At 42.3% G+C, this 26,617-nt stretch overlaps 1 protein-coding gene across 1 annotated transcript in view; it reads left to right on the forward strand.

Annotated features, from left to right (window-relative positions):
• The window catches only part of TEDC2 (tubulin epsilon and delta complex 2), a 90,748-nt gene that overhangs the window by 34,825 nt on the left and 29,306 nt on the right, over nucleotides 1-26,617 (forward strand). Inside the window, exons 5-7 of the mRNA XM_089683077.1 lie at nucleotides 8,109-8,745; nucleotides 11,088-11,141; nucleotides 18,962-19,040. Coding sequence (XP_089539203.1) covers nucleotides 8,109-8,745; nucleotides 11,088-11,141; nucleotides 18,962-19,040 — 770 coding nt within the window. The remainder of the gene's footprint in view (nucleotides 1-8,108; nucleotides 8,746-11,087; nucleotides 11,142-18,961; nucleotides 19,041-26,617) is intronic.

Genomic DNA, 26,617 nt, shown 5'->3' on the forward strand with positions numbered 1-26,617 from the left:
GTGTACAATGGATGGCATGAATGAAGACATCCATTGTATACAACTGTCATGTGACCTGCTCTGATTGGCCCAGCCTGTGCATGTGATCTCTGTGACCATTCACAGCTAGGCACACTTGTATACAATGGATGGTATGAATGAAGACATCCATTGTATACAACTGTCATGTGACCTGCTGTGATTGGCCCAGCCTGTGCATGTGATCTCATGTGATCTCTGTGACCATTCACAGCTAGACACACTTGTGTACAATGGATGGCACAGCAGGTCACATGGTACTGGAAACTGGACAGGTACACAGATCTGTCTTTGGCCGTGTCAGATCGCGCCACAGAGCGGCCCTGCGGGCAGGCGCACTACGCATGCCTGAAAGGACGCCATGTGGGGCGACCCAGGGGGACGAGCTGTTTTCCCGGCCGCCATCTGGCTATAGGCCGGATGGCAACAGGTTAAGCAAGGTATGCATGGAGAGATCTTCCAAAAAAAACTGCCAGATCCATACATGCGATGTAGATGCAAGGATCTCCAGTGCAGCACTGTTGTATTATGACAGCCCCCAGTTAAAATACAGTGATCAGCCATTGGTTTCAAGTTCTGATCGAATGCTGGTTTTCTAGCTTGACCATTCGACAGAAGCCAGTCTGATGGCCAGCTTCCTTCCAACAGACTTCCAACATGCCAAAATTTAACCAGTTCTCGCTGAACCGGCCACCACCTTTTCTCCTGCATTTCCTACCCATTTGAGGAGATCTAGATTGACTACAAGTGCAATGGCGGCTCCCATATTTGGCCAGATTCATAGAGATCACCTCCTTGTATTTCCCGTACTGCAGTTATTCTCAGTAAATGTATACTACCATCAAGAAACCAATGCTGCCAAGGAAGCAGAAGAGTTAATGTTTGTTTTATTACTGTAATAATCCCGATATTTTACTGTAGGGAAAGCAGAGCGGCGGGGTAGTAATCTTGCTTCCAAAAAGGCTATTGAAATCCATTTCATTTCACACAAACGTTATAATATTGCGGAGAGCACATTGGGCGCTGTCACAATGAAACCCATCTCCCAGACAAGCACTATGATACGTGGTTAGTGGAGCGCCAGCTAATGTATGCTAATTCCTCGCACGGTGATGATCTCCTTTCTCTCCTTCTGCGCTTGGATTGTGAGCAGAATACGCTATCGTCTGCGTTCTATTTATAGGTCCAATTGTCTGGAGAATGAGAAGCTTTCATCAAAATATTCTCATTTTACGCCTCAGTGTAATTCATTTCTAATTCATTTTCTCTCAGCTGGCATTTTCTTTGCCCTTTTTTTTTTTTTTTTTTTTTTTTTTTTTTTTACTAAACACCGGTAAGGTTGGCCCCTTAGAACATTTAATTATATTTTGAAGACCTATTATACTGTAAAATGATTTATTTTTGCAGTTAAGTAATTTTTTTCCCTATATGCATTGCATTTTAGTTATGCAGTTTGACCATTAGGTGGCAGTGTTTATTACCCCCAGTTAGCCGCTGGCCCATGCAGAAGATTTACCCCCCTTCCTGACCAGGCCATGTTTTTGCGATAGTGCTCTGCGTTACTTTAACTGACAAGTGCAAGGTCATGCAACACTGCACCCGAATGAAATTTACATCCTTTTTTTTCAGTAATAGTTGCTTCTGCGTTTTTGTTTTTTTTTGTGCTAAAAACATAGTTTGTGCGCTAAAAATTTTTTTAGTTTTTTTAAAAATTGGCAGTCTTTTTTTAGACCAACCATTTTGAAAAAAAAAAAACAATATTTTTGACTGCTTGCTATTAAACATGTCCAGTAAAAAAAAGTTTTACAAATCAAATTTTGTCATAAATTTAGACCAAAATGCGACATGTCTTTGTTAAGAAAAATTCCAATATGTGTAAATTAATTGGTTTACGTGAAAGTTATAGAATTTACAAATGGCGGTGTATATACACTGGAATTATTTTTTTTTTCCACTACTAATGGTGGCGATCAGTGACTTATAGCGAGACTGCGGCGGGCATTCTGACACTGGGGGGAACTGACTTGGTGTCACTGACATCCCCAGTGACACCAGTACAATGATCAGTGCTAATAAAAAGCACTGACACTGCACTAATAGCACTGAGCAGGAAGGGATTAACATGTGGGGTGATCGAAGGGTTAGCTGTGTGTGTGCTTTACACTAAGCACACTGCTTTGTATGGCTCCACCATGCAGAGCCATTCAAAGCAGTGTGCAGGTGTTGACAGGAGAGAGATCTGTGTTGTTTATAAACCGATCTCTCGCGGCGATCACCAGGTACCGGCGGGGAATCTCCGTCCAGGACCCAGTGATTGACAGCCGAGGATGTGAATGGCAGCACAGGTAGGGCAAGCGCCCCCTGCCCGGAACTTCAAAATCTCACACACACATATAATATGTGTGTGTATGTGTATATATATATGTGTGTGTGTGTATGTATATGTGTATATATATGTGTGTGTGTGTATGTATATGTGTATATATATATATATGTGTGTGTATGTATATGTGTATATATATATATATGTGTGTGTATGTATATGTGTGTGTGTGTGTGTGTGTGTATGTATGTACACACACATGCTGTATCTGCTGATGAGAAAAGATATTTAGCAGTTTATAGTTACTAAAATAATTGCAATTCCATGTTCTGTGTACTGTGGGAGACCAGATATAGTGAATATTAGAGATTATAATAAGCGCCACAAAATATGGCATAAAACGAAAGTGCAGCTGACAGTCCAATACCCCCCCGGGTAAAAAGTCTTTATGTGTATACACCAGCGCACAACTCCGTACTCCAATTCTCCCGTCTTCTCATTAGAATCTCTTGAACCAGAATGTGTTGTATGCCATAGAATATCTCACTCTCCTTTTGATCTTTCAATACATTGATCCAAATCTCCAAAGAAAAAAAAACTGATATAGTGTAGTGTTTCTTATAAAATGTGCTACATGCCTCCCCCTCTCTGTTGGGGTCCCCCCAAGGCTCTGTCCTCGGACCCCCTCCTCTTCTCCATCTACATCTCCTCCTTTGGCAAACTGATACACTCTCATGGCTTTAACTGTCACCTCTACGCCGACGACACACAAATTTACCTCTCCACCCCTCACCTCACCCTCTCTCTCTCGGCCCGCATCGCCCACCTCCTGAACGACATATTAGACTGGATGTCGCTCCATTTCCTCAAGATAAACCTGTCCAAAACCGAGCTCCTGGTTTTCCCCCCGGCCCACGCCCCCCTCCCCCCATCCTCTCCATAACGACTAACAACGCCACCATCAGTCCCACCCCACACGCCAAAGTCCTAGGTGTCACCCTGGACTTAAACCTTTCCTTCCAACCTCATGTCCAATCACTATCAAAGTCATGCAGGCTCCACCTCCGCAACATCTCCAAGATACGTACGTTCCTCACCCCAGACACTACTAAACAACTCGTACACTCCCTCACGCCTGGACTACTGCAACTCCCTTCTCACTGGCCTACCCTAACAAACGCTATCCCCACTCCAGTCGATCCTGAACTCAGCGGCCAGACTCATCCACCTCACCAACCGCTCCACATCTGCCTCCCCCCTCTGTCATTCCCTCCACTGGCTCCCGATTGCCCAGCGTATTAAATTCAAACTACTAACACAGACATACAAAGCCATTCACAATGCTGCCCCAAACTACCTCACTGACCTGATACCCAAATACCACCCTACCCGTGCCCTTCGCTCCTCAGAGGACCTCCTACTCTCCAGCTCCCTGGTCTCTTCCTCCCACGCCCGACTGCAGGACTTCTCCAGGACTTCCCCCATCCTCTGAAACTCCCTACCCCAATCCATCAGACTATCACCTACTCTCCTCTCCTTTAGGCGCACCCTGAAAACCCATCTCTTCAGGGAAGACTACCCCACCCTCACCTAACAACCGATCTCCTCCACTCCTCCTACCACTCCATCCCCCACAGCCACTTCCTCCTGTACCACTATCCCCTCCCTTTTAGATTGTAAGCTCGAAAGAGCAGGACCCTCAAACCCCTCGTGTATTGTATTGTACTGTTTTGTCTCATGTTCTGTCCCCCACGTTAATGTACAGCACTGAGCAAACCCTTTGGCGCTATATAAATACTGTATAATAATAATACATATAAACCTGTGCACGATGTAATATTAAACAAATAGTGTCTGCCACTTATCTCCTAAATATTCTTACCCTCTTAGGGTGAAAAATGTGCATTTCAGCTGTGAATAGAATCCACAAATACCCATGTGACCATGCTCCATCCACTACCTGTGTGCGAAACAAATGCCTATGAGGAAATTGATGGAATGATGAAACACGTCAGCCAGATGTGATGTCAGGCGCAACTGGAAGTACCGCATTGGTCATTTTGAAATTGGTTGAACTAGGCTGTTTTCACCGCAGATTGATGTAAGCGCAATTTATATTATTAATCTGATCTTTTAATACTGCTGCACTATGGGAGTGACTGTTTATCTTTTATGATTACTGAGAGCATATGAAGAACCAGGGAGGAGATTGAGCACACTGATTACATATTTTGAATCCGATCCCTTCCCCTTCAAGCATGCACCTTATCCTGCATGTCTGGTAAATTGCCTTTCAAAATATGTAATCAGCGTGCTCAATCTCCTCCCTGGTTCTTCATATGCTCTCAGTGATCATAAAAGATAAACAAACTCTCTTATAGTGCAGCAGTATTAAAGATCAGTTTAATAATATAAATTGCATTTACATGAATCTGAAGTAAAAACAGCCTAGTTCAATCAATTCCAAAATGGCCACCGCGGTACTTCCAGTTGCGTCTGACGTCACATCTGGCATACGCGTTTCGTCTTTCAGTCGACTTCCTCACAGCCATTTGTTTTACACACAGGTGGTGGATGGAGCATGGTCATGTGTATTTGTGACCAAACATGCATCTTTCTGCATCCTCTCTTTCAGTGACTTGTAGCAGTTACACTGTGCAGTCTGAGTGATCATTGTGGAAGAGAAGACTGAGGAAATGCTTCCTGCTGCTTGCAACAGATTGATTACTTTAAGCCAGCCATAGATGGAGTGATTTTCTTTGAAAATTGCTCAATTCCCTCATCAACACAGTCAGTGTAGATGGGGGAATCCTTCTCTTGTGTTCGGGGAGTCGGGGAGGAGCCATTCCCACTGGGAGAACACAGTGATTACTTCTATCGGCTTTAATAGCTGCCAGCAGTAATTGCATGTAAAATCCGACAGGCTAGTTGTACCCAAGTTGATTGATCCACCAACTTGAGGACATTTAGCCTTGCCCATACATGGTTCCTGGGACGAGATTCGTACCATGTATGGCTGGCATTATTCTCAACACTTACCACCCTAGGAACTATTGCATGCCTAAAACTCTGGGTCTGCTTTTTACTGATAAAAGTGGGAGTTTTTTTTTTTATATAAATCTTGTTCCTGTATATTGCGATAGGGATGTATGCATGGTGACATGTAAAGTTTAATGATTGGTTCACCTTAGTTACATTAGACCCAGAAATAATCTTTCTCCTTTCATCATAAAATGGTCAATAGGCAAAAGGCTTAAAATTTTCCTTTCCAAAATCCCATTGCTTTTTGTGAAAATGCAATTGCTTTTTGTAAAACGTAACTGTGGAGAAAACCTAATTAGCCAGTGTCAAGAAATGTGTATTTTATTCTAATTCAATAATTACAGAGGGTGTACATAGAATTTCTTTCCTGACACTTTATTAGCAATACAGACAAATGTCAGATCTAGTCTGAATTTATATTTTTCCAAATTACTCCAAATATATACACATTGAAGTACAATTATTTAGTTAATATAGAGTAGGCCAGAGCTTGGAAACGTTTGAGAGGTAGAGATTTACCTGAACAACATGAAAGAGATCAAAGATCACTGGGGTTTTGCGCCCTTATTTTTTTTTTAAGCAATTAACTAGCAATGCCTAACTAAATAGGAAACATTTGAACAGTATAATAAAACAAATGTCTCTCTAAGAATATAAACTTGCCCTACCTTAGAAGTGTACAGTGTCAGTAAACCAGTGGACATTGTCAGTAGGGCAGTGGACGGTGTGTGGACAGTGTCAATAAGACAGAGGTTGGTGTCAGTAGGGCAGATGACTGTGCCAGTAGAGCAGTGGATGTGTCAAGACACTGGATGGGTTCAGTCAATAGAGCAGTGGATGGTGTCAGTAGGGCCGAGGTTGGTGTCAGTAGAGTAGTGGACAGTGTCAATAACACAGAGGTTTCTGTCAGTAGGGCAAATAACTGTGCCAGTAGAGCAGTGGACGTGTCAGTAGGACAGAGGTTGATGTCAGTAACACAGTGGATGGTTTCAGTTAATAGAGTAGTGGATGGTGTCAGTAGAGTAGTGGACTGTGTCAGTAAGACAGAGGTTGGTGTCAGTAGCGCAGATGACTGTGTGCCAGTAGAGCAGTAGACATGTCAGTAGGACAGAGGTTGATGTCAGTAGGACACTGGATGGTTTCAGTCAATAGAGCAGTGGATGGTGTCAGTAGGACAGAGGTTGGTGTCAGTTAGAGTAGTGGATGATGTCAGTAGAGCAGTGGATGACGTCAATAGTTTTTTTATTCATTTTTTTTCCTATTTTTTATTATTTAACTTTTTACAATTTTGTTCATTTTTTTAACAAAAATTTGTGACAGGAGTCTTGCTTGGGGGGCCTTTAGTGAAATATCAGGGGTCTAAGCAGTGCCTTAATGATTCCCTTTTGAGACAGAGAAAGGGACTGAGGACAGAGATCCCCCCAGTCCTTTTCCCTGCAGCCTCAGCTGCACTGGACAGTGAATGTATGGGAAGTGCTCTGTGCTGAGCAGCTTCCTGTTCATTCACAAACTGAGGCAGAGTAAGCACAGTTTAGTGTTCTTCAGTTATAAATGGACACAGTGAGTGACTCACTGTGTTCATTCAGAAAAGGAAGGGGTCTGTAAATTACATATTTACCAGCTACTTCCACCACTCCATCCTGATTAGATCACCACAGCAGCTGGAGGGAGAGGAGGGAAACCGGCAGTGCTGTGGAGGGAAGGGGGGACAGGGGAGCACACAAGGGGGTCGGGCAGCAAAAAGAAGAGGAACGGGCAGCAGGGGCAGTAATTTACTGATTCCAATCCGCTGTATTTTCTTCCTGCAGCAGCTGAATTGCCAAGGGAGGTAGAGGAGAAGCCGACTTTCAACTGCTGCAGGAGGAAAATATATCGGGTACGGTACTGATAAATGCTGCCCCCATCGCCCCTCCTGTCTAGTTTTCAGGAGGTTGGCAAGGAAGGATTGCTGTCTGCCGTCACCTGCCCGTGGTCAATGGATTACCGATCTCTGGAGGAATAGGTAATAGGTAAAGCCCCAGTCAAGTTTTTTTTTTTTTTTTCTTTGTGTCCAATTACAGAAATATCCCTTTACTTCCTATCCCAGAGACACAACAGGAAGTATGAGGCAATAGCTCCAGTAAGTGGAATCCCCTCTTTTAAAAGCTGTCAGCTGAACAGTTCTCTCCAATGTAAGGCAATCTGCAGTGGATTGGTTTTTAGAGGTGGCTGGGAGGTAGCATGTTGCCTCCTGAATATCTGTTTTAACCTTTAGAAGCCTGCACCATTGGACGTGGTTGTGACACTGTCTGATTTACTTGTATGGGACACATTCAGCAATGGGACCACCCACCGAATGTGACGTGAGGTATAACTTTTGCCATAGCTGTGAAGCAAGGTATCCCAGGCATGTGGACCACTCCCTCCAGGTGGGTGGTTGGGGGGCTCAACTGCCTATTTTTAGCACCCCCAGCCACAAGTATAAACAAGGTTTAGGATTTTCCCTCTATTCCTCCTCTGATAACTACTACTTTCTCATCCTTTTCCATCCCAGAGACAATAGTCATCAGGACACACAGAGAAGGTGAATTTTCCCAATGGGGACACAGAAAGCCATGAAAGCCTGACAAGGGTTCTAACACCACCTAATCTAGCCAGAGCTAAAAGAAAACATTGTGGCTTCTATTACACTTTAATAGGTGATAAGAGATGTTTTTGAACTCTGTTTTGTGTATCCTCTCCTTAGAGAGCCAACCATCTCCAGAGGAGGTTGAGGAAGTGGAACTTTTAAACAAAGCCCTGGAGAAAGCATTAAAAGTGCGAGGAAGCATACGAACAGAATTGCCTAACACCCCACCCACTACGCAGACAATACCAAATTACCCAACGACCAAAGATAAGACAGTGGAGCCTTTACAGAAGATTGTAAATACAGGAACCAAACCCAAGACCTACCAGCTGAAGCCTCCATATAAGACCATGCCAGAGAAGAGAAGAGTCAGAGGGTCTATGAAGCCAGCATTGACTAACACCACCAGAGCACCTCCCTTACGACCTCTAACTTCAGACAAAGGCAATGGTGGCACAGGAAGGCCAGCAGAACACAAGGGTAACATTGGCAAAGACAGACCAGTATTAACTGCCAACGTTGCCAAATCACTACCCTTAAGACCATTGACCTCAGAAAAGGGTAACGATGGTAAAGATAGGCCGGCAGAAAGCAAAGCAGTTCCCACCAAGACAAACAACACCCCAGGAAACTTGCGACCATCTTCAGCTCCAGATATGGAATATGTTGCCGGCACATCAACGTCTGCAGACATGAAGTCTTCCAAACAAGATCAAGTGAGAAAAAAGAAAGCCTTGACCCTTAAAGACGTAGGGTAAGATACAAAGTCTCTAATCTACAGATTCTACAGTAGTTTATGTAAAGTATATATTGCACAGGGGACATTCTCAACTGTTATTGACAGTGGTTAACCATGCATGAGACACCCAGGAACAGTCCAAACAGATTTGTCCTGCACATTTCAGCAAGGCAAACAGTCCTCAGCAGGGGGGCTTTGTAAAGCAAGTCCATAGCATAAAACAAAATTGGAAAAATCTGCTTGTCTGAGTGACTAACTAAACTCTTTTTAGTTCCTAAGAGGACCCCCAATGGGTCCCAAACCAAACATGAACATCTAAAAATAGTTTATTGTTCTGTCAGATCTCAGACTTTTCACTCAGCAGCAGAATCCCAGAGTAGAGTGAGCATCAGTCAACTCACATACTGTATATATGGTCAGCTGAAACTGATACTGAAGTCTGGCTAGCAGGTAAGATGTGGACCTAGAAATAGAGGCTTTATCCCAATATCCTACCTACAGCTTTACAGAGTCTCCAAGCTTCAGGACTCAGAACAGAACTTTTGATGTTTTCAATATCAGCCATAAACTCTGGTGCCCCTCGCCACATGTAGGCAGGAAGGTGGAAAACCGAGGTGACACAAATACACCTTCAAAATACAGGTGTACCTAGGTTTACGAATGCGTCGGTTAATGTAATTTTCGGTTTACGAATGAAAATCCATTGAAAATAATGCCTCGGTTTACGAAATTTAAAAAAATTATCGCATTACGAAGTGTATGTCGGTATTGATTTTTAAATGCAATTGCCAGTGGCTAAATGGTTAGAACTTCCGTCTGGCAGTACTAGGGTCGTTGGTTCGAATCCCAGCCACGGCACCTCCTGCCTGGAGTTTGCATGTTATCCCTGTGCCTGCGTGGGTTTCCTCCAGGTACTCCGGTTTCCTCCCACACTCCAAAGACATGCTGGTAGGTTAATTGGATCCTGTCTAAACTGACCCTTGTATATGAATGTGAATTAGGGACCTTAGATTGTACGCCCCTTGAGGGTTAGGGACTGATGTGAATGTACAATATATATGTAAAGTGCTGCGTAAATTGATGGTGCTATATAAGTACCTGAAATAAATAAATAATAAATTGCCGTTTTTTTTTTTTTTTTCTTCACTGTGGCTCACAGAATTAGCTGTCACTTTCCCCAGAGCTAAAGGATACTTTTGTTTCTTTTATCTTGGGAAACAAACTAAAAGGAAACTTTCTTTTAGCTGGGAGAAAGTGACAGCTGATTCTCTGAGCTATAGTGAAGAAAAAAGCCTGTAATTACATTTAAAAACCGGCACTGAGCTGTAGTGACAGCGACTTTTTTTTAACTTTTTTTCTGACCTCCCGAATGCATTAATAGGTTTTCAATGCTTTCCTATGGGAAACTGCTTTTCGGTTTACGAATTTTTCCCAAAATGAAACGTCCTGGAGAGCACATTAAATTCGTAAACCGAGGTACACCTGTGTACACACAAGGAGTGTTTAAGTCAAATAGGGACTTTTGCGTTTATATAGTAAAAGTACAAATTTCAAGGAGTGGAATCTATCATTTATTTTTCGACATACTCCCCTGCTACATTTATACACTTATCCCAGTATTTAACTAATGCCTGGAAAGCTTCAACATCAAAAGATTTGTTCGTACACTTGAACCATCCTAGGACAGCCTGCTTCACTTTGTCATCATTGTGTTCACCATTCCCACAAAAAGATTCGTCGTTGTGCAATTTCAGGATAGGTTATGCATTGATTATCCAGGATCAGGCGTTCCACATGCTGAATGTTCACTGGAATGAAAAGTCCCAGTTTGACTAGAACGCTGTGTGTGTGTGTGTGTGTATATATATATATAGAGAGAGAGAGAGAGGTATATAGATAGATAGATAGATATATAAAGAGAGACAGACACACGTATATAGAGAGAGATTGCTAGATTGTAAGCTCTAACGAGCAGGGCCCTCTGCTTTCTCTCAAGCCAAATTGTATTGTACCTGTCATGTCTGCCTTCATTTTGTAAAGCGCTGCGCAACCTGTTGGCGCTATATAAATCCTGTATAATTATATGGCAGTTACAGTTTTTATATATATATATATATATATATATATATATATATATATATATATATATATGGCAGTTACAGGTCCAAACAAGTATAGACGTTATTGTTAGGTTAGTCCAATGATTACTTTTCACTCTTGGAATACCTATGAATGCCTACTACATTTTTTTTGTATCGCTATATTTGTACAACGCATTTTGCCTATGTGTTTTTTTTTTTTCATATAGTATTCTACAGACATGGTGCTTTGTTAATGTGCCTTTTTTCTTTTTACAGATCAACACTTAGGCTGCCCATGGAGTTTCAGCAGCGTTACAAGAAGAATAGCAGGTGAGCTCAATATTGTAAATGGGTGCATACAATGGCTAGAGCCATGTCACACAAGCAATCCTGTAGCTGGAAAAAAACTATCCTGCAACAGAATCGCTAAGAGACTACTTACCATCTTCCTTTGTGTTGTTGCCTCGCTGACTGGACTGTCTGCTAATGAGCGCGATTCTACAACATTACAGGCCAGCAAGGGAGTGATACCTATTGGGGTGATGTGGCTACTATACCTCGGCGATTCTATTTAAACAGGATTAATTCTTGTAGAATTTAGGAGCCAATGTGCACATTTAAAGTGACAATAAACAATATCCTTATTCTCCAAATATAATCAATATACATCCACTACTTAATGGCCCTGTACTCTATTATTTATGAAATTTGACTGTGTTTTTTTGCCTCCTTGTAACATCCAATGTGACTTCTCAAACCTCTGCTTTTCCCACTTATGTTTGCTTGGAATGTGGTGTGCACATTAGTTGCAGTCATATGTGATGCTCTATGTCTGTGTTTCTCAACCTTTTTTCAGTCAAGGCATCCGTTACAATTATGGACAGTCCCGAGGCACCCTTTAAAATTATGGACAGTCTTGAGGCACCCCATTCTGAAATGGGGTGCCTCCAGACTTTCCATAATTATAAAAGGGTACCCCATTCTAAAATGTGAAAAACTATTCTAATAGTTTTATATAACGCTGCAACATTTACACATGTAGGACACCCAACATTAGAGGTGATTTATTCTTCCAAAGAAAATACACTTTTGCACACTGGTACTGACTAGTATTCCCATGTTTCTCTTCTCCCTCAGTTTTTCTCCATCACTGAGCTAATGTGAGCCCAGTACTGATGGAGAGGGGCAGGGGAGGGGCAAACTAGGATGCTGTGCAGGCAGCTGACATCCTCCTTATCAACTGATGATGTCGGCTGCTGATGACTGGTTGTCAGGACGCCAGAGGTTAGAAGGTCTTAATGGTGCACAATGAAAACCTGTGGCCTTGTGTAAATAAAAGGTGGGCTTGTTCCACCCGCTGGTTCGTATATAAATTTTGGGCAATTTTTAGACATTTTGGCAAGGCACCCCTGAAGAAACCTCAAGGTACCCCAGGGTGCCTGGGCACCCTGGTTGAGGAAGGCTGCTCTATGTACACTACACATCCCATAGTTCACAGTCTATATTGGGAGTGAACAACAGAGATTGGCTACGTTCCTACATAAAGTGGGACCATGAAGAATGAACATAGCCACCCTCTAGGAGGAAGTCGGATCACAGAAGCAACAAATCGAATTTTGGAGATTCGGAGGAGGCTGAGAGCAATATAAGGGACTTTTGAGTTATTAAATAGAACAATTTTTTAAACCAGAGTTTAGTTTCACTTTAAACAGTCAGGGAATATGTATTTCTGGTGACAACATCAGACCGGGTTTTTCAAATTTAGGTTCCATCTGTAATTTTTTTTTAAATGATTTCTTTTTGGTTTTTACTTATGAGTTTAAAGTGTACAAGTTCAGCAAAAAAAAAAAGCCTATCTTGCATTTAATACCCCCTAAAAGTTAATCATTATTACAAATAACATCCAGCATAACAGAAGCATAAAAGTTTGGATACGAAAAATACAGGAAAAAGGAAATAAGGGTTGGTCTGGGTTAGAGGTCAGAACATAAAACGTACAAAGTCACATAAACAAAGCTACCTCAAAGTGGTTGTAAACCTCAAACATGAAATATGAACCAAGAATATCTCTCTATAGAGTGTACTTGTCTTAATCCAGAGTACTAACTGTGACTTTGGTCTGCTGTCCCTTTCCTCTGCTATCTGCATGAGTCATTTCTGAAAAGTTTTCCTGACACCAAGAGACAAATCGTACTACGGGAGGGCATAGTCTGTGATTGACAGCCTCAGCTCTGTTCTTGTGCGAAGGGGGGGGTGTCCCTCCCTCCCTTCCCTCCCCTCCCCTCCAATCAGCACTAAGAGCTCTCCTCACTGATGTAACTTCAGTTTCCCGCCCTCTGATTTTCAGAGCTGAGAGATCCTGTGGACGCTCTCCACTTTGAATGGAAGAAAGAGAAAGATGGCTGTAGATAAACAGGTACAGCTTATATAGGAGGATTCATTTCTTCTCTGTGCATCACCTGAGGTCATTCACTTCACTAGGTATATGTAAGGGTTCACAACCACTTTAAAGGGGAACTAAATCCTCCTCTCCTTTACAGCCAAAGAAGTCTACATCCTGGCCTCTGATTGATCTGGAGCTGTACATGTGATCAGTTATGACATCAGTCATTTGATAGCTTGACAGTTCGGATGAAAGCCCAAACAACTGGGATGCTCATCATTAATGGCATTCACTTACATTTACATCTGAAAAAGTGAAGGTAGATGCTAGCCTAGGGCCCCAAACCCAGTCACAATGTTGTGAGTGGTCTTTATTGTCATAGGTGAGATTATGAAGAGGTAACAATTTTGAGTTGATTTCCTAAAACCGAAGAGTTCAAAATCTGGTGGAACTCTGCATCGAAACCAATTGGCTTCCAGGTTTTATTGTCAAAGCTTAACCACTTCAATACTGGGAACTTTTACCCCCTTCCTGCCCAGGCCAATTTTTAGCTTTCAGTGTTGTCACACTTTGAATGACAATTGCGCGGTCATGCAACACTGTACCCATATGAAATTTTTTATCATTTTTTTCACACAAATAGACCTTTATTTGGTGGTATTTAATCACCACTGAGTTTATTTTTTGCTAAATAAAACAAAAAACAACTGAAACTTTTGAAAAAAATGCACTTTTCTTCGTTTTTTTTGTTATAAAAGTTTGCAAATAGCATTTCTTCATAAATTTAGGTCAAAATGTATTCTGTTACATTTCTTTGGTGAAAATAATAAGAATGATTGAATTTGTATTTTTTTTTCAAATGTTTCTATTTTTTTTTTTTATTATTACATTTTTTCTTTTTTTTACTATTTTATTTTTCAGCACACTGTGACCAAAGCAATACAATTTTACCATAGTAACATTGAACTGCTCTGGGCAAGTGTTCAGAATTTTTTCTTTTTTAACACATTATGATTGCTAATACCAATGTATTTCATTGATATTTGCAATCATTGTTACTGAATGACACTGATTCATTCAGTCTTTTGTTGTGATTAGCTGTGATTGGGCAAAGCTGATCACATGATACAGATGGGCTATGATTGGCCCTGGCTGTATCATGTGACTGCCTTGACCGGTCACAGCTAACGACATAATTGTATACAATGGATGGCATGATGGGAAGCCATCCATTGTATACAATTGTCATGTGATCTGCTGTGATTGGTCACAGCGGTCACATGACACTGGCAACGGGCCGGTGTAGTGATATGTCATCAGCTGTGTCTCGTGGACACAGCCGTGACAGATTGCGCTGCTGCCACATGAGCGGCTCGTTTTGACAGGACGTCATATGACACCCAGTCACAACGGCGAATGTCCCACCCGGCCTAAAGCAGATTGACAGCCGTCAGTCTGCTATAGGCCGGGCGGGAAGGTGTTAATTTAAGCTAAAGTTAGATTGGCTCCCATGCACAGCTGCACCAGAATCTGAGTGCTCCAGTTTTAGTAAATCTTTCCCTTTTGAGTGTTCTAGTCTCCCAGGGGTGGAGAAGGGGAATCTGTTCAAATGTGTGGATAGGGGAATCGGTTCAAATGTGTGGATAGGGGAATCGGTTCAAATGTGTGGATAGGGGAATCGGTTCAAATGTGTGGATAGGGGAATCGGTTCAAATGTGTGGATAGGGGAATCTGTTCAAATGTGTGGATAGGGGAATCTGTTCAAATGTGTGGATAGGGGAATCATTTCAAATGTGTGGATAGGGGAATCGGTTCAAATGTGTGGATAGGGGAATCGGTTCAAATGTGTGGATAGGGGAATCGGTTCAAATGTGTGGATAAGGGAATCGCTTCAAATGTGTGGATAAGGGAATCGCTTCAAATGTGTGGATAGGGGAATCGGTTCAAATGTGTGGATGGGGGAATCGGTTCAAATGTGTGGATGGGGGAATCGGTTCAAATGTGTGGATGGGGGAATCGGTTCAAATGTGTGGATGGGGGAATCGCTTCAAATGTGTGGATGGGGGAATCGGTTCAAATGTGTGGATAGGGGAATCGGTTCAAATGTGTGGATAGGGGAATCGGTTCAAATGTGTGGATAGGGGAATCGGTTCAAATGTGTGGATGGGGGAATCGGTTCAAATGTGTGGATGGGGGAATCGGTTCAAATGTGTGGATGGGGGAATCGGTTCAAATGTGTGGATGGGGGAATCGCTTCAAATGTGTGGATGGGGGAATCGGTTCAAATGTGTGGATGGGGGAATCGCTTCAAATGTGTGGATGGGGGAATCGCTTCAAATGTGTGGATAAGGGAATCGCTTCAAATGTGTGGATAGGGGAATCGGTTCAGATTTTCTTTGCTCAGCCCACCAGCTGAATAAAAATAATTGAAGCATGTATGGCCAGTTTTAGATACGCCCATGTGAATGAGGCCTTAAACTAACCTGCTGGTTTGCCTTACACAGGAGAAGCATACTCTCGGTTTAAACCCTCCGATATTTTTTTTTCTCAGCAAGGTATATTTCTTCAAAAGTTTATTTAAGTCCACTTAAGCTCATAGTAATCTCACACAATGTGTTCAGTAATACCTAGCTAAGCCCTACCTCTTTACATGTAAATCAGGAATAGAATATTCCAATATACTAATTCTAATCCCGGTTTATGTTTTTTTTTTTTTTTGTTTTTTTTTAACAATTCCTACAATAATAATTACAATAATAATACTGCTGTTAGCAATTTCATCTTGGTACCTTATTGAAATCATTATTGCCTTTTGCCATGCCAAAGCTTCTAGGAATAGGCTCAGTCAGTTTTCCATACTATGAGTGAAAAAAGGTTGAAAACCCTGTTGTAGGAAGATATAGAACAGGGGTGTCAAACCGGCGGCCCTCCAGCTGTTGCGAAACTACAAGTCCCATCATGCCTCTGCCTTTGGGAGTCATGCTTGTAACTGTCAATCTTGCAATGCCTCATGGGACTTGTAATTTGGTAACAGCTGGAGGGCCGCCAGTTTGACACCCGTGATATAGAAGACACAATTATGGTACATTCTGTGTAATCATCCCTTATATACAATATAGCAAAAAAAAAAAAAGATTGACGTGTGGGTCTCAGTATGTACACTGTCCTCATCACTAATATGATGACAAAGAAGAAGCAAAGTCTCCCCCTGGGACTATAATTGACAGTGCTCCATAAAAAAGAAGTGCTGGCAGGAAATGGATACATGATTCAAGTGGTTCTAAAGGCAGAAGGTTTTTACCTTCATGCAATCTATGCATGAAGGTAAAAAACCTGAGTGCAGCCCCCTAAATTTACACGAGCCCCCTCTCAATCCAGCGATGTGCATGAGAGCAGCAGCTCTTCCGAGTGTCTCTCTCCTCATTGGCTCATACAGAAGCAGGAGCCATTGGCTGTCGATTACAGTCAGTGAGCCAATGAGGAGAGAACGGGGGCAGGGCAAAGCCATGCTCTGTGTGAAAAAAGTCAATATCCATTCACAGGAGCACAGTTCTGGAGTGAGCCTGCTTGAGTGCCCCCATAGCAAGCGACTTGCTATTGGGGGCACTCAGCTGGGGGGAGGAGCCAGGACCTCTGGCAGGGGAACCAAACAGAAGAGGATCGGGGCTGCTTTGTGCAAAACCATTGCACAGACTGGGTAAGTATAACATGTTTGTTATTTTTCTAAAAAAAAAAATTACTTTTAGAAATGCATCGATGCTAAATATCCACAATAACCAACGCGTTTCGGTATTCATATCCTCTTCTTCAGGGGTGTGCAAAAAAGGCAATGTCTATTTACAGGAGCACAGTTCTGGAGTGAGCCTGCTTGAGTGCCCCCATAGCAAGCAACTTGCTATTGGCAGCATTCAGCTGGAGGGAGGAGTCGGGACCTCTGTAGGGGGAACCAAATGGCAGAAGATAGGGGCTGCTTTGTTCAAAACCATTGCACAGACCAGGTTAGTATAACATGTTTGTTATTTTTGTAAAAAAAAAATTACTTTTAGAAACTCTTTCAACATGCTTCGATGCTAAATATCCACGACAACGAGCACGTTTCGGTATTCATATCCTCTTCTTTGGGGGTGTGCAAACAAGACAATGTCCATTTACAGGAGCACAGTTCTGGAGTGAGCCTGCTTGAGTGCCCCCATAGCAAGCGACTTGCTATTGGGGGCACTCAGCTGGAGGGATGAGCCGGGACCTCTGTAGGGGGAACCAAATAGCAGAAGATAGGGGCTGCTTTGTTCAAAACCATTGCACAGACCAGGTAAGTATAACATGTTTGTTATTTTTGTATACCAAAAAAAAAAATTACTTTCCGAAACTCAGCATGCATCGATGCTAAATGTCCACGACAACCAACGCGTTTCGGTATTCATATCCTCTTTTTCAGGGGAGTGCAGAAAGTCCTAAGTCTAAAGCAAGTTTTTAGACCATACTATTACACAATACCAGTATATAATATACTATCATTATTGCTTCTGTACAATAACATAGTATACTCACTACTCAACTTGCTTGTTACACATCAACCAGTTCATTGTATTAAGGAGAGGATAAGAACACCGTTTTGAAAACGCGTTGGGTGTTGTGGATGTTTTTATTTGTACACAATAGTGTACATGCATCATCTTTTGCTGTGTATCCTGTTTGGGTATATTGATCAACTTTGGGTATTATTATATTATTATTATTGTTATTATTATAATACAGGATTTATATAGCACCAACAGTTTGCTCAGCGCTTTACAATATAAAGGGAGACAATACAGCAACAATACAGTTCAATACAAGAGGGATAGGAGGGCCCTGCTACTTAAAGCTTACAATCTAGGAGGGAGGGGCTAGTGGTACAAAAGGTAGTAACTGTGGGGGATGGACTGGTAAGAGGAGTAGAAGATTCCATTATTAGCTGAGGGCAGGATAGGCTTCCCTGAAGAGATAGGTGAGCAGAGTAGGCGATAGTCTGATAAATTGGGGTAGAGAGTTCCAGAGGATGGGGGAAGCTCTGGAGAAGTCCTGGAGACATGCATGGGAGGAGGAGACAAGGGAGCTAGAGAGCAGGAGGTCGTGTGAGGAGCAGAGAATACGGGTATAGGATTATAACGCTCCTTGAGCGTTTGGGACGGATGTGAATGTACAATATATATGTAAAGCGCTGCGTAATTTGACAGCACTATATAAGTACCTGAAATAAATAAATAACTTTTTTTTTTTAATGGTTGAACTGGATGGACTTTTGTCTTTTTTCAACCAGACTAACTATACTGAATCTTGTATTCTTTTTCTGCCAGCTCTTCTTTTAATAATAATATTTTAAACATGCGTTTGTACAATAAAGCTTTTTTTTTTAACATATCAGTCTATTCTATTCCCAGACTTGGTTCTCTTTCTATACAATATGGGCTAATTTTGGTAGATTTTTGAGTATGGTATGCTGTCGACACTTGCTGTAGACAGGATGCCATAGCTTCAATGCCGAGAACCTGCACACGCATACTTGAACAATACATGTAAAAAAGAAAAAAAACGGCATTGTTTATTACTTCCTTATAGTGTTGTATTTGTCAAGACGTCAGGGTCATGCTCAGGGTCTCCATATAGGACCTGGATCAAAACCTTTTTTGTTCCTCCCAATCAGGATCACCAAAGAGAGGGCTGTAAGGAAATTGCATGCATTCATTCTGTGACTCAATAACTATACTGTCTTCCTGTCTTTTTGTAGATTGTGGGAGAAGTACTTTGAGATTCAGCCCCGTGTTCCTGCTTCCAGGCCCTCCTTTATCCAGCAGCTGCAAACAACAGTATCCTTTTCCTGCTGCTTGACGTAAGAGCCCCTTCGATGGTCCTAAGAGAATAATGCGCCGATTGTAGTCAGATGTGGCTAACAGATGTACGATCCCGCTGACCAGTCTGTCACATTGTGAACTCACTCTGCACATACACGTGACGGGAACTTTTATGGGGCCATTAAATCTGTCTGCATTTGCATCTGCGGATATTAATTTATGGTAATATTTGCCGTTGTCTCTTCAGGCTCCCTAACCACAGGGTAACAGCTGTAGCAAGCTACGGTGATACTATGCATGTCAATATGTGTTGACGTTTGCCTTCTGCAAAATGATTGCGATGGCTCTATTAGCTTTTTAATTGGGAATGTTCAGAGGGGTTTTAGACGGTCTAAAATAATTACTAATACATAAAGATAATCTGCCGTGGGAACAAGGAACCGTTTGAGCAGTGTTCACGTTGAATGAATGGTATTTGATCAATAACGCTCAAGGAGGGATATCCTTGATGCGTGGCCTGCATGGTTAAGTTTGGAACATCTGATGCTTTCATTAGCTGGGCTGCCAGTGATGAATACACAGGGAGACTGGAAATAAGATCCGTCCTTCAGGTTTAGCCTGAAATCGCATCTCTGTGTCTGAGAAGTCTTGAAGTGGACAAATAGTTTGAAGCAGCTATAAACTCATACACCATTAGATTTTTTTTTTTTTTGTTAGAAAATTATCATTTTAGAAATGTTTGGTTTTCTAACAGTTGATAAATCGATAATCGTTTTTGACCGCAGTGAGCCAAAAGGGTGGAAAACGTTTTTAGTTTCTTTTAGTTTACTTTTCAGAAGGCCTCATGATATATTTTTCAAATATTCACAGGCCTAAAAAAATCAGTTTTATAAATTTAATGAATACAATTTAAATAAACAGGATAATAAAATTATTATTATTATTTATAAACACTCTGCAAGAAACAAATTTGCATTAAAAGGCCCCTTATCCTATCAGAAGGCTCCTTTTCCCACCAGAGGGTCTCCCCTTGCCACCAGAGGGTCCCCCTTGCCACCAGAGGGTCCCCCTTGCCACCAGAGGGTCCCCCGTTGCCGTCAGAGGTACCCTTTCCTGTTAGAAGTTACTCCTCCATCTCATCAGAGGTCCCCCCTTGCCACCAGAGATTCCCTTTGTCATCAGAGGTCCCCTCTTCACATCAGAAGTCCCCCTCCTTCCTATCAGAGGGTCCCTCCTACCCATCAGAGGGTCTCCCCTTCCCATCAGAGGGTCTCCCCTTCCCATCAGAGGGTCTCCCCTTCCCATCAGAGGGTCCCCCCTTCCCATCAGAGGGTTCCCCCTTGCCATCAGAGGTACCCCTTCCCGTCGGAAGCTTCCCCTCCATCCCATCAGAGGCCCCCCCTTGCCACCAGAGATTCCACTTTGTCATCAGTGGTCCCCCTTCCCTCCAGAGGTCCCCTCTTTACATCAGAAGTCCCCCCCCCTTCCCATCAGAGGTCCTCCTTTGCCATTAGAGGTCCCCCCTTCATGTCAGAAGTTATCCCTCCATTCCATCAGAGGTCTCCCCTTCCCAACAAGGGTCCCCCCTTGCCATTAGGGGTCCCCCTTCCCACCAGAGGTCCCCTCTTATTATTTATTTATTTCAGGTACTTATATAGCACCGTCAATTTATGCAACTCTTTACATACAGTATATATTGTACATTCACATCAGTCCCTAACCCTCAAGGGGTGTACAATCTAAGGTCCCTAACTCACATTCATACGTACACATATTAGGGACAATTTATACAGGAACCAATTAACCTACCAGCATGTCTTTGGAGTGTGGGAGGAATCCGGAGTACCTGGGGGAAACCCACACAGTCACAGGGAGAACATGCAAACTCCAGGCAGGTGGTGCCTCTTCACATCAGTCCCTCCCCCGCCTTGCCGTCAGAGGTCCTCCCTTTACATCAGAAGTTGCACGTTAGAGTTTCCAGTGCACATTGGAGCCCCCTTTACATCAGAGCCTCCGCTTCAAATCAGACCCCCCTCTTTTACATCATAGTTCACTTTTCACATCAGAGCGCCCCATTGACATCTCAATCTTCCTATCACATCAGAGCCCCTCTTTCACGTCAAAGCTCTCCCATTACAGCAGAGACCATCCTTGCACATCAGAGCTCCCCTTCCCATCACAGACTTGTTATCACATTAGAGACCCCTTTCATATCAGAGCGCTCCCATTACATCAGAGCCCATCCTTGCACACCAGAATCCCCCCCCCCTTTCACATATGGGACAAGTTCCTGAGGCCCGGGTAAAATCTTGTAATATTCTAGATGTAGCTGCAGGCTGTAGATTGTAGACAAACAAAATTCTAACAGTGGATGTGTTTCAACAGTGTAAACTTTCAAATGAAAATTTTCAATTCAATGATTTCATCATCTAAAGCAAAGAAACAGTTTTTCAGAAATACATACGAAAATATAACTGTGTATTGCTAGCTTTAGTATTCTAAAGAACCGTGTATCATAAACGGTCATTTGCAATTGCCTTCATCTCAGTGCTGCTGATCTCCTGTATCCTCTTGACAGCCACTTCAAGTCTACGTAAGTTCCAGCGATGGCTGCATGGCATTTTTTAGCCTGGATTTCCTGTTGGTTAAAAAAGTGAACCATGCCTTCTGAAAGAGGAAATCAACTCCACCTGCTATTTTGTTTTTTTTTTTTTACACCTCTACAGATTTGTCTTCAATTCATAGACGCACTTGCCCATACTTCACAGATGAGCAGAAATCCACTGTATGCCAAAAGCTTTAATCACACTTCCTGCCATTTAAATGCTGTCTCTAGTTCTCCAAGTTTCACGGTTGATTTTTGCAAGCTGCAGGCACCAGTAATAGTCATTACTAGATGCGGAGTTATGCTTTTAATTACCCGCCCATAATGATTGACAACCGTGTTATCAGCATGTAGACACATACCGGATATTAGGCTATGATGGCAGTGACAGAAAAGTATTCCTCTGACAGCCTATTCACATCTGCTTTATAGGAAATATTGCTTGTGGCGCAGGAAGAGACGAGTGGAGCCACAAATACCACGCCCACTGCGCCGGCCATAGCTTGTCTTTGAGACTACAGATGACGTAACAGGCGCTTTTAAAATATTTTTTTTCTTTGTAATTGCTATGTTATCAGGGTATTAAAAAATGGTATGACATAAGCAACTTTAACCCCTTGACGCCGACAGCACACAAATATGCGGCCTCACGGAACTGGGCTTTTTTCCGTGGGGCTGCATATTTGCATACCTGTCTTTGTGCTGGGAGTGCGCCGCTCGGCGCGCTCCCAGCACAGAGACCGCGGTGTCACTGAGAGCCCCAGGTCCCGTTCTAACGATCGGGACCTGGTACTCCCGTTTCCGGGCCACGTGATTGCTTTGATAGCCTCTGATTGGCTATCGCAGTGATCAGTCACTGTGCAGCCCGGCCCCCTTGTTTTTTCTCTCTCTATGAATGGAGAAGAGAGATACATTGTATCTCTCTAACTCCTGACATAGAGAGATCAAAAAATGTTTGCAAAAAAAAGATAAATATTAAAAAATAAAAGGAAAAATACCTAGATCAGGCATGTCCAAAGTCCAGCCCGCGGGCCATTTACAACCCGGGGGTCGGTTTAATACGGCCCTCCAACAGCCCTCCCTGCTCTGTGTAATGTGGCCTTCCCACGGCCCTCCCTTCTATGGCAGACAGTCTTCTGCTTGAGAGCAGAGGGCAGTGCGCATGCCTGACTGCGGCGCGTTCTCCCTGGTCTGTGTAAATGCGGCTGTCGCACGGCCCTCCCTTCTGTGGCAGACAGTCTTCTGCTTGAGAGCAGTGCGCATGCGTGACTGCACCGGGCTGGGAGTGACAGAGAGCGGTGACGTCAGGGCCGGGCTTCCAGCGTGAAGTGTGTTTCTCTTCCCCTCCCGGCTGCCGAGCAGAGACTTCAGCTCCAGCTACCTTTTTCACCCTTCACATCAGTGCAGGTAAGTTTTTTTTTAATTTATTTTCAATACATTGTGAAAACTCAGCTGTCAGTTGATCTTAATGTTATGAAATGAAAAGTATGTCGTTTGCCATTAACTTGGCATAAAATAATTTATTTGCATTTAATTGTAATGGTTCAAAGAATGTTCGGAAAAATGTTCGGCACTCCACCATGTTCACTTCATCCAATCTGGCCCTCTTTGAAAAAAGTTTGGACACCCCTGACCTAGATCAAGGTTTGGTCTAGTTCAGAGCCAGGGTTAGTGTTTGGGTCAGGGTCATATGTCAGGATTTAAAAAAAAAAATTGGTATCAGTGTCAGTTAGCGTTAGTGTCAGTGTGTTTTAGGTAAAAAAAAAAAAAAGACAAAAACAAAATGCGCACTATTGTTTCTGGGCTGTACTACAGGTACAAACAACAAATAACACACATATGGTGTAATCAAAAAGTGCTTATAAATAAATAAAAATAATAATTGTTGATGTGCCGTGACTAATTAAATAAAATAAAGCATGTGAAAAATTGATACAATCATATCATATTAGCAGATCCCTATATGTGCAATCCTTATAACAATGTGCAAATTTTCCATTTGTAAACCTCAAGAAAAATCAATAATATAATATAAAAATGCAATAATATGAAAAATAATTCAAAAATAAATAAAATAAAATAAAAATCTATTGTGAGAAAACTGTCCCAATGTGTAAATGAATATCCAGCCTGAACAGATATACTCTCCTTTGGTGTGAAGATAAGATCTTTGCAGTGATGTTGTAAACCTGTGTGGCTGCAGGACTGTGAGGGATACTCCCTCCTTTGATCCACTCCTTAATCCTCTGCCTTTGTATTCCTCCTATGTCTCCTCTGCTGCCACTTCCACCAACGTCTCCTCTCTGAATGTCCTGTCTGTACCTGACATCACCACATCATGGCACATCAACAATTATTATTTTTATTTATTTATAAGCACTTTTGCACTTTTTGATTACACCTTTTTGATGATATTAGAGCGCGGTAATTATTTAAATATTTTGTTGATAAACGCACATCACACGAGAGTGGGCATATTAACCACCGATCTAATACTCATATTTTTATAATATACCTCGGTGGTTCGCAAGTCAATTTGTTTGTATACACATATATGGTATCGCTGCGATCGTCAAGAGCTGGAGAATTTATTTTGGGTTGTTCTATGGTGGTAGGTTATGGTCGTAACAAGAAACACACAGCTAAATAAAAAGAAAAATGATTTTTTTTACTATTTTGGGCCAGTTTTCCTTTCATAATGAAAAAAAATTAGGAGCTGTCCATTACCATTTACCACCAAATGAAAACCCAATTTGTCCTGAAAAAAACACGATATAATCCACCTGGATGTACAAAGTAGTTGTGATGATATGTACGGTTTTACTAACATGTCAATGGTGCAGAATTGTGCTTAGGCATTTAGATTTGTTTTACCCTTAGGCGTGAAGGGGTTAAAGACGGAAGTCCTCTTTGAAGAAGAAAATCCTAACTAAATGACACTTAAAGGGTAATTCCATTTTCATGGGAAAAATGGCTGCCAAAAAATATATATAGCATATACAATTGCTGCATATGCCATATTGTAATTGATTGTTATTAAAAATGACCTTTTGTGTTCAATCTGCAGCGCTGTAATTTTCTATAAAATGGACTAAAAGGAACCCAAAAAAACCCTCCACTAATGTAAAGCATAGCAAAGTGTGCATTCTTAGATCAGATGTTTTATTCCATCCTATATCCCAAAAAATAAAAGGAAAAATTCCTCATGTGACGGGAGTCACTTTGGGTGGGGGGCCCATGGAACCCAGCTTACTTTGGAGAGGTGGGGAGACCCCTGTCTCAGCTCCCCATATCCCTCTTATGTGTAAATCACCCTGTGCCTGTTAGGGGTACAGGGTGATCTGTCCTAATATTGTGTGGGCTTTGTCTCAGACTGTGTAGACATGTTTAGGAGATAGGTGGGGTAGGGATTGTTGATTGTTTTATGTTATGTGGCTCCCTCTCATTGTTCTATTGTGTGTCTGGCTTGGAAGCAAACTATTATGGGATGTATGTGTTTATGTGTATTCGCTTAGTGGGTGGGGTGTCTCCAGCAGCCCTCCCTCCTGATGGGACTGACTGCTGATGTGATGTTTGAATACCTGTGTGTCTCTTGTTACTAAATGTAGATTGCCCCGCCCTGTGTCATTATGCAGAGCGATATTCTAATGGGAGTACTCAAGTGTTCTATTGTTTGTCTGGCTTGGGAGCAAACTATTATGGGATGTATGTGTTTATGTGTATTAGCTTAGTGGGGGGGGGGTGTCTCCAGCAGCCCTCCCTCCTGATGGGACTGTCTGCTGGTGTGAAGTTTGAATACCTGTGTGTCTCTTGTTACTAAATGTAGATTGCCCCGCCCTGTGTCATTATGCAGGGCGGTATGCTAAAGGAAGTACTCAAGCGTTCTATTGTTTGTCTGGCTTGGGAGCAAACTATTATGGGATGTATGTGTTTATGTGTATTAGCTTTGTGGGTGGGGTGTCTCCAGCAGTCCTCCCTCCTGATGGGACTGTCTGCTGGTGTGAAGTTTGAATACCTGTGTGTCTCTTGTTACTAAATGTAGATTGCCCCTCCCTGTGTCATTATGCAGGGCAGTATTCTTACGGAAGTACTCAAGTGCAGTCTGGGTCGGTTCCATTACACCTCATTTCAGGATACTGTGCAGAGCCATACAAATCATTCCTTTGTGCAGCCAAAACCTTTTAGTTCAGGATAGAGCAGGGAAGAGTTAAGCCCCTTATCTCAGCTGCATAAGGGGCTTACAGTAGAGAGGTGGGGGTGGAGAAACAGCAGCACACTGATCTTCCCAGTGAATAGCTGTGCAGGGCCATTGGAGGAAGGCAGGCTGTTTTCCCTGCACAGCCAGAAAATTGAGCATACTGATATGTATGTGCTCTCATGACTAGCAATACAAAGAGAACAGGATACTTTTTAGCATAAAAAAGAGAGAGGAAGGCGCCTCTAAGTGCAGTATTGACAATTTTTTTAGTAAACAATAGATAAATTGCACTTACAAGATACATAGTTAAAAAGACTCATCGTGTGGTGCAATAAGATCCAGGTGGGACATCCAGCCGTCCAGCAATTCAGCTATTGTTTACTAAATATATTGTCAATACTACACTTAGAGGCGCCTTCCTCTCTTTTTCTTGTTACTGCATTAGAGCCTTGCTTCCACTCTAAGAAGAGCTACCTCAGTGTTACTGCTCCCATCCATCCATCCATCCATCCCTGATATCCATCTGGCACCTTTATCCTACAGCTACAGAGGTTGGGCTCTAACAAGCACGCCTTATATAATATACATTTTTTACTTTTTATCACAAGTGTATGGTACAACAGACCCATAGCAGGAATATGACACGTTGGGGTAACATATTCTTTAAAAACCCTTCCAGTTTATTTTTTGCTGTCCATGTAATGTGAGATTTTCCTTCACATCTTGCCTCAGAGATGAATCAGGAAGTTGGAGGAAATTTCCCAAAATGAGCAGCGATCCCTTTTTATA

The sequence above is a fragment of the Staurois parvus genome, unplaced genomic scaffold (assembly GCF_062004578.1).
Source record: "Staurois parvus isolate SC_StPar_1 unplaced genomic scaffold, SC_StPar_1.0 ptg000018l, whole genome shotgun sequence".
Lineage (NCBI taxonomy): Eukaryota > Metazoa > Chordata > Amphibia > Anura > Ranidae > Staurois > Staurois parvus.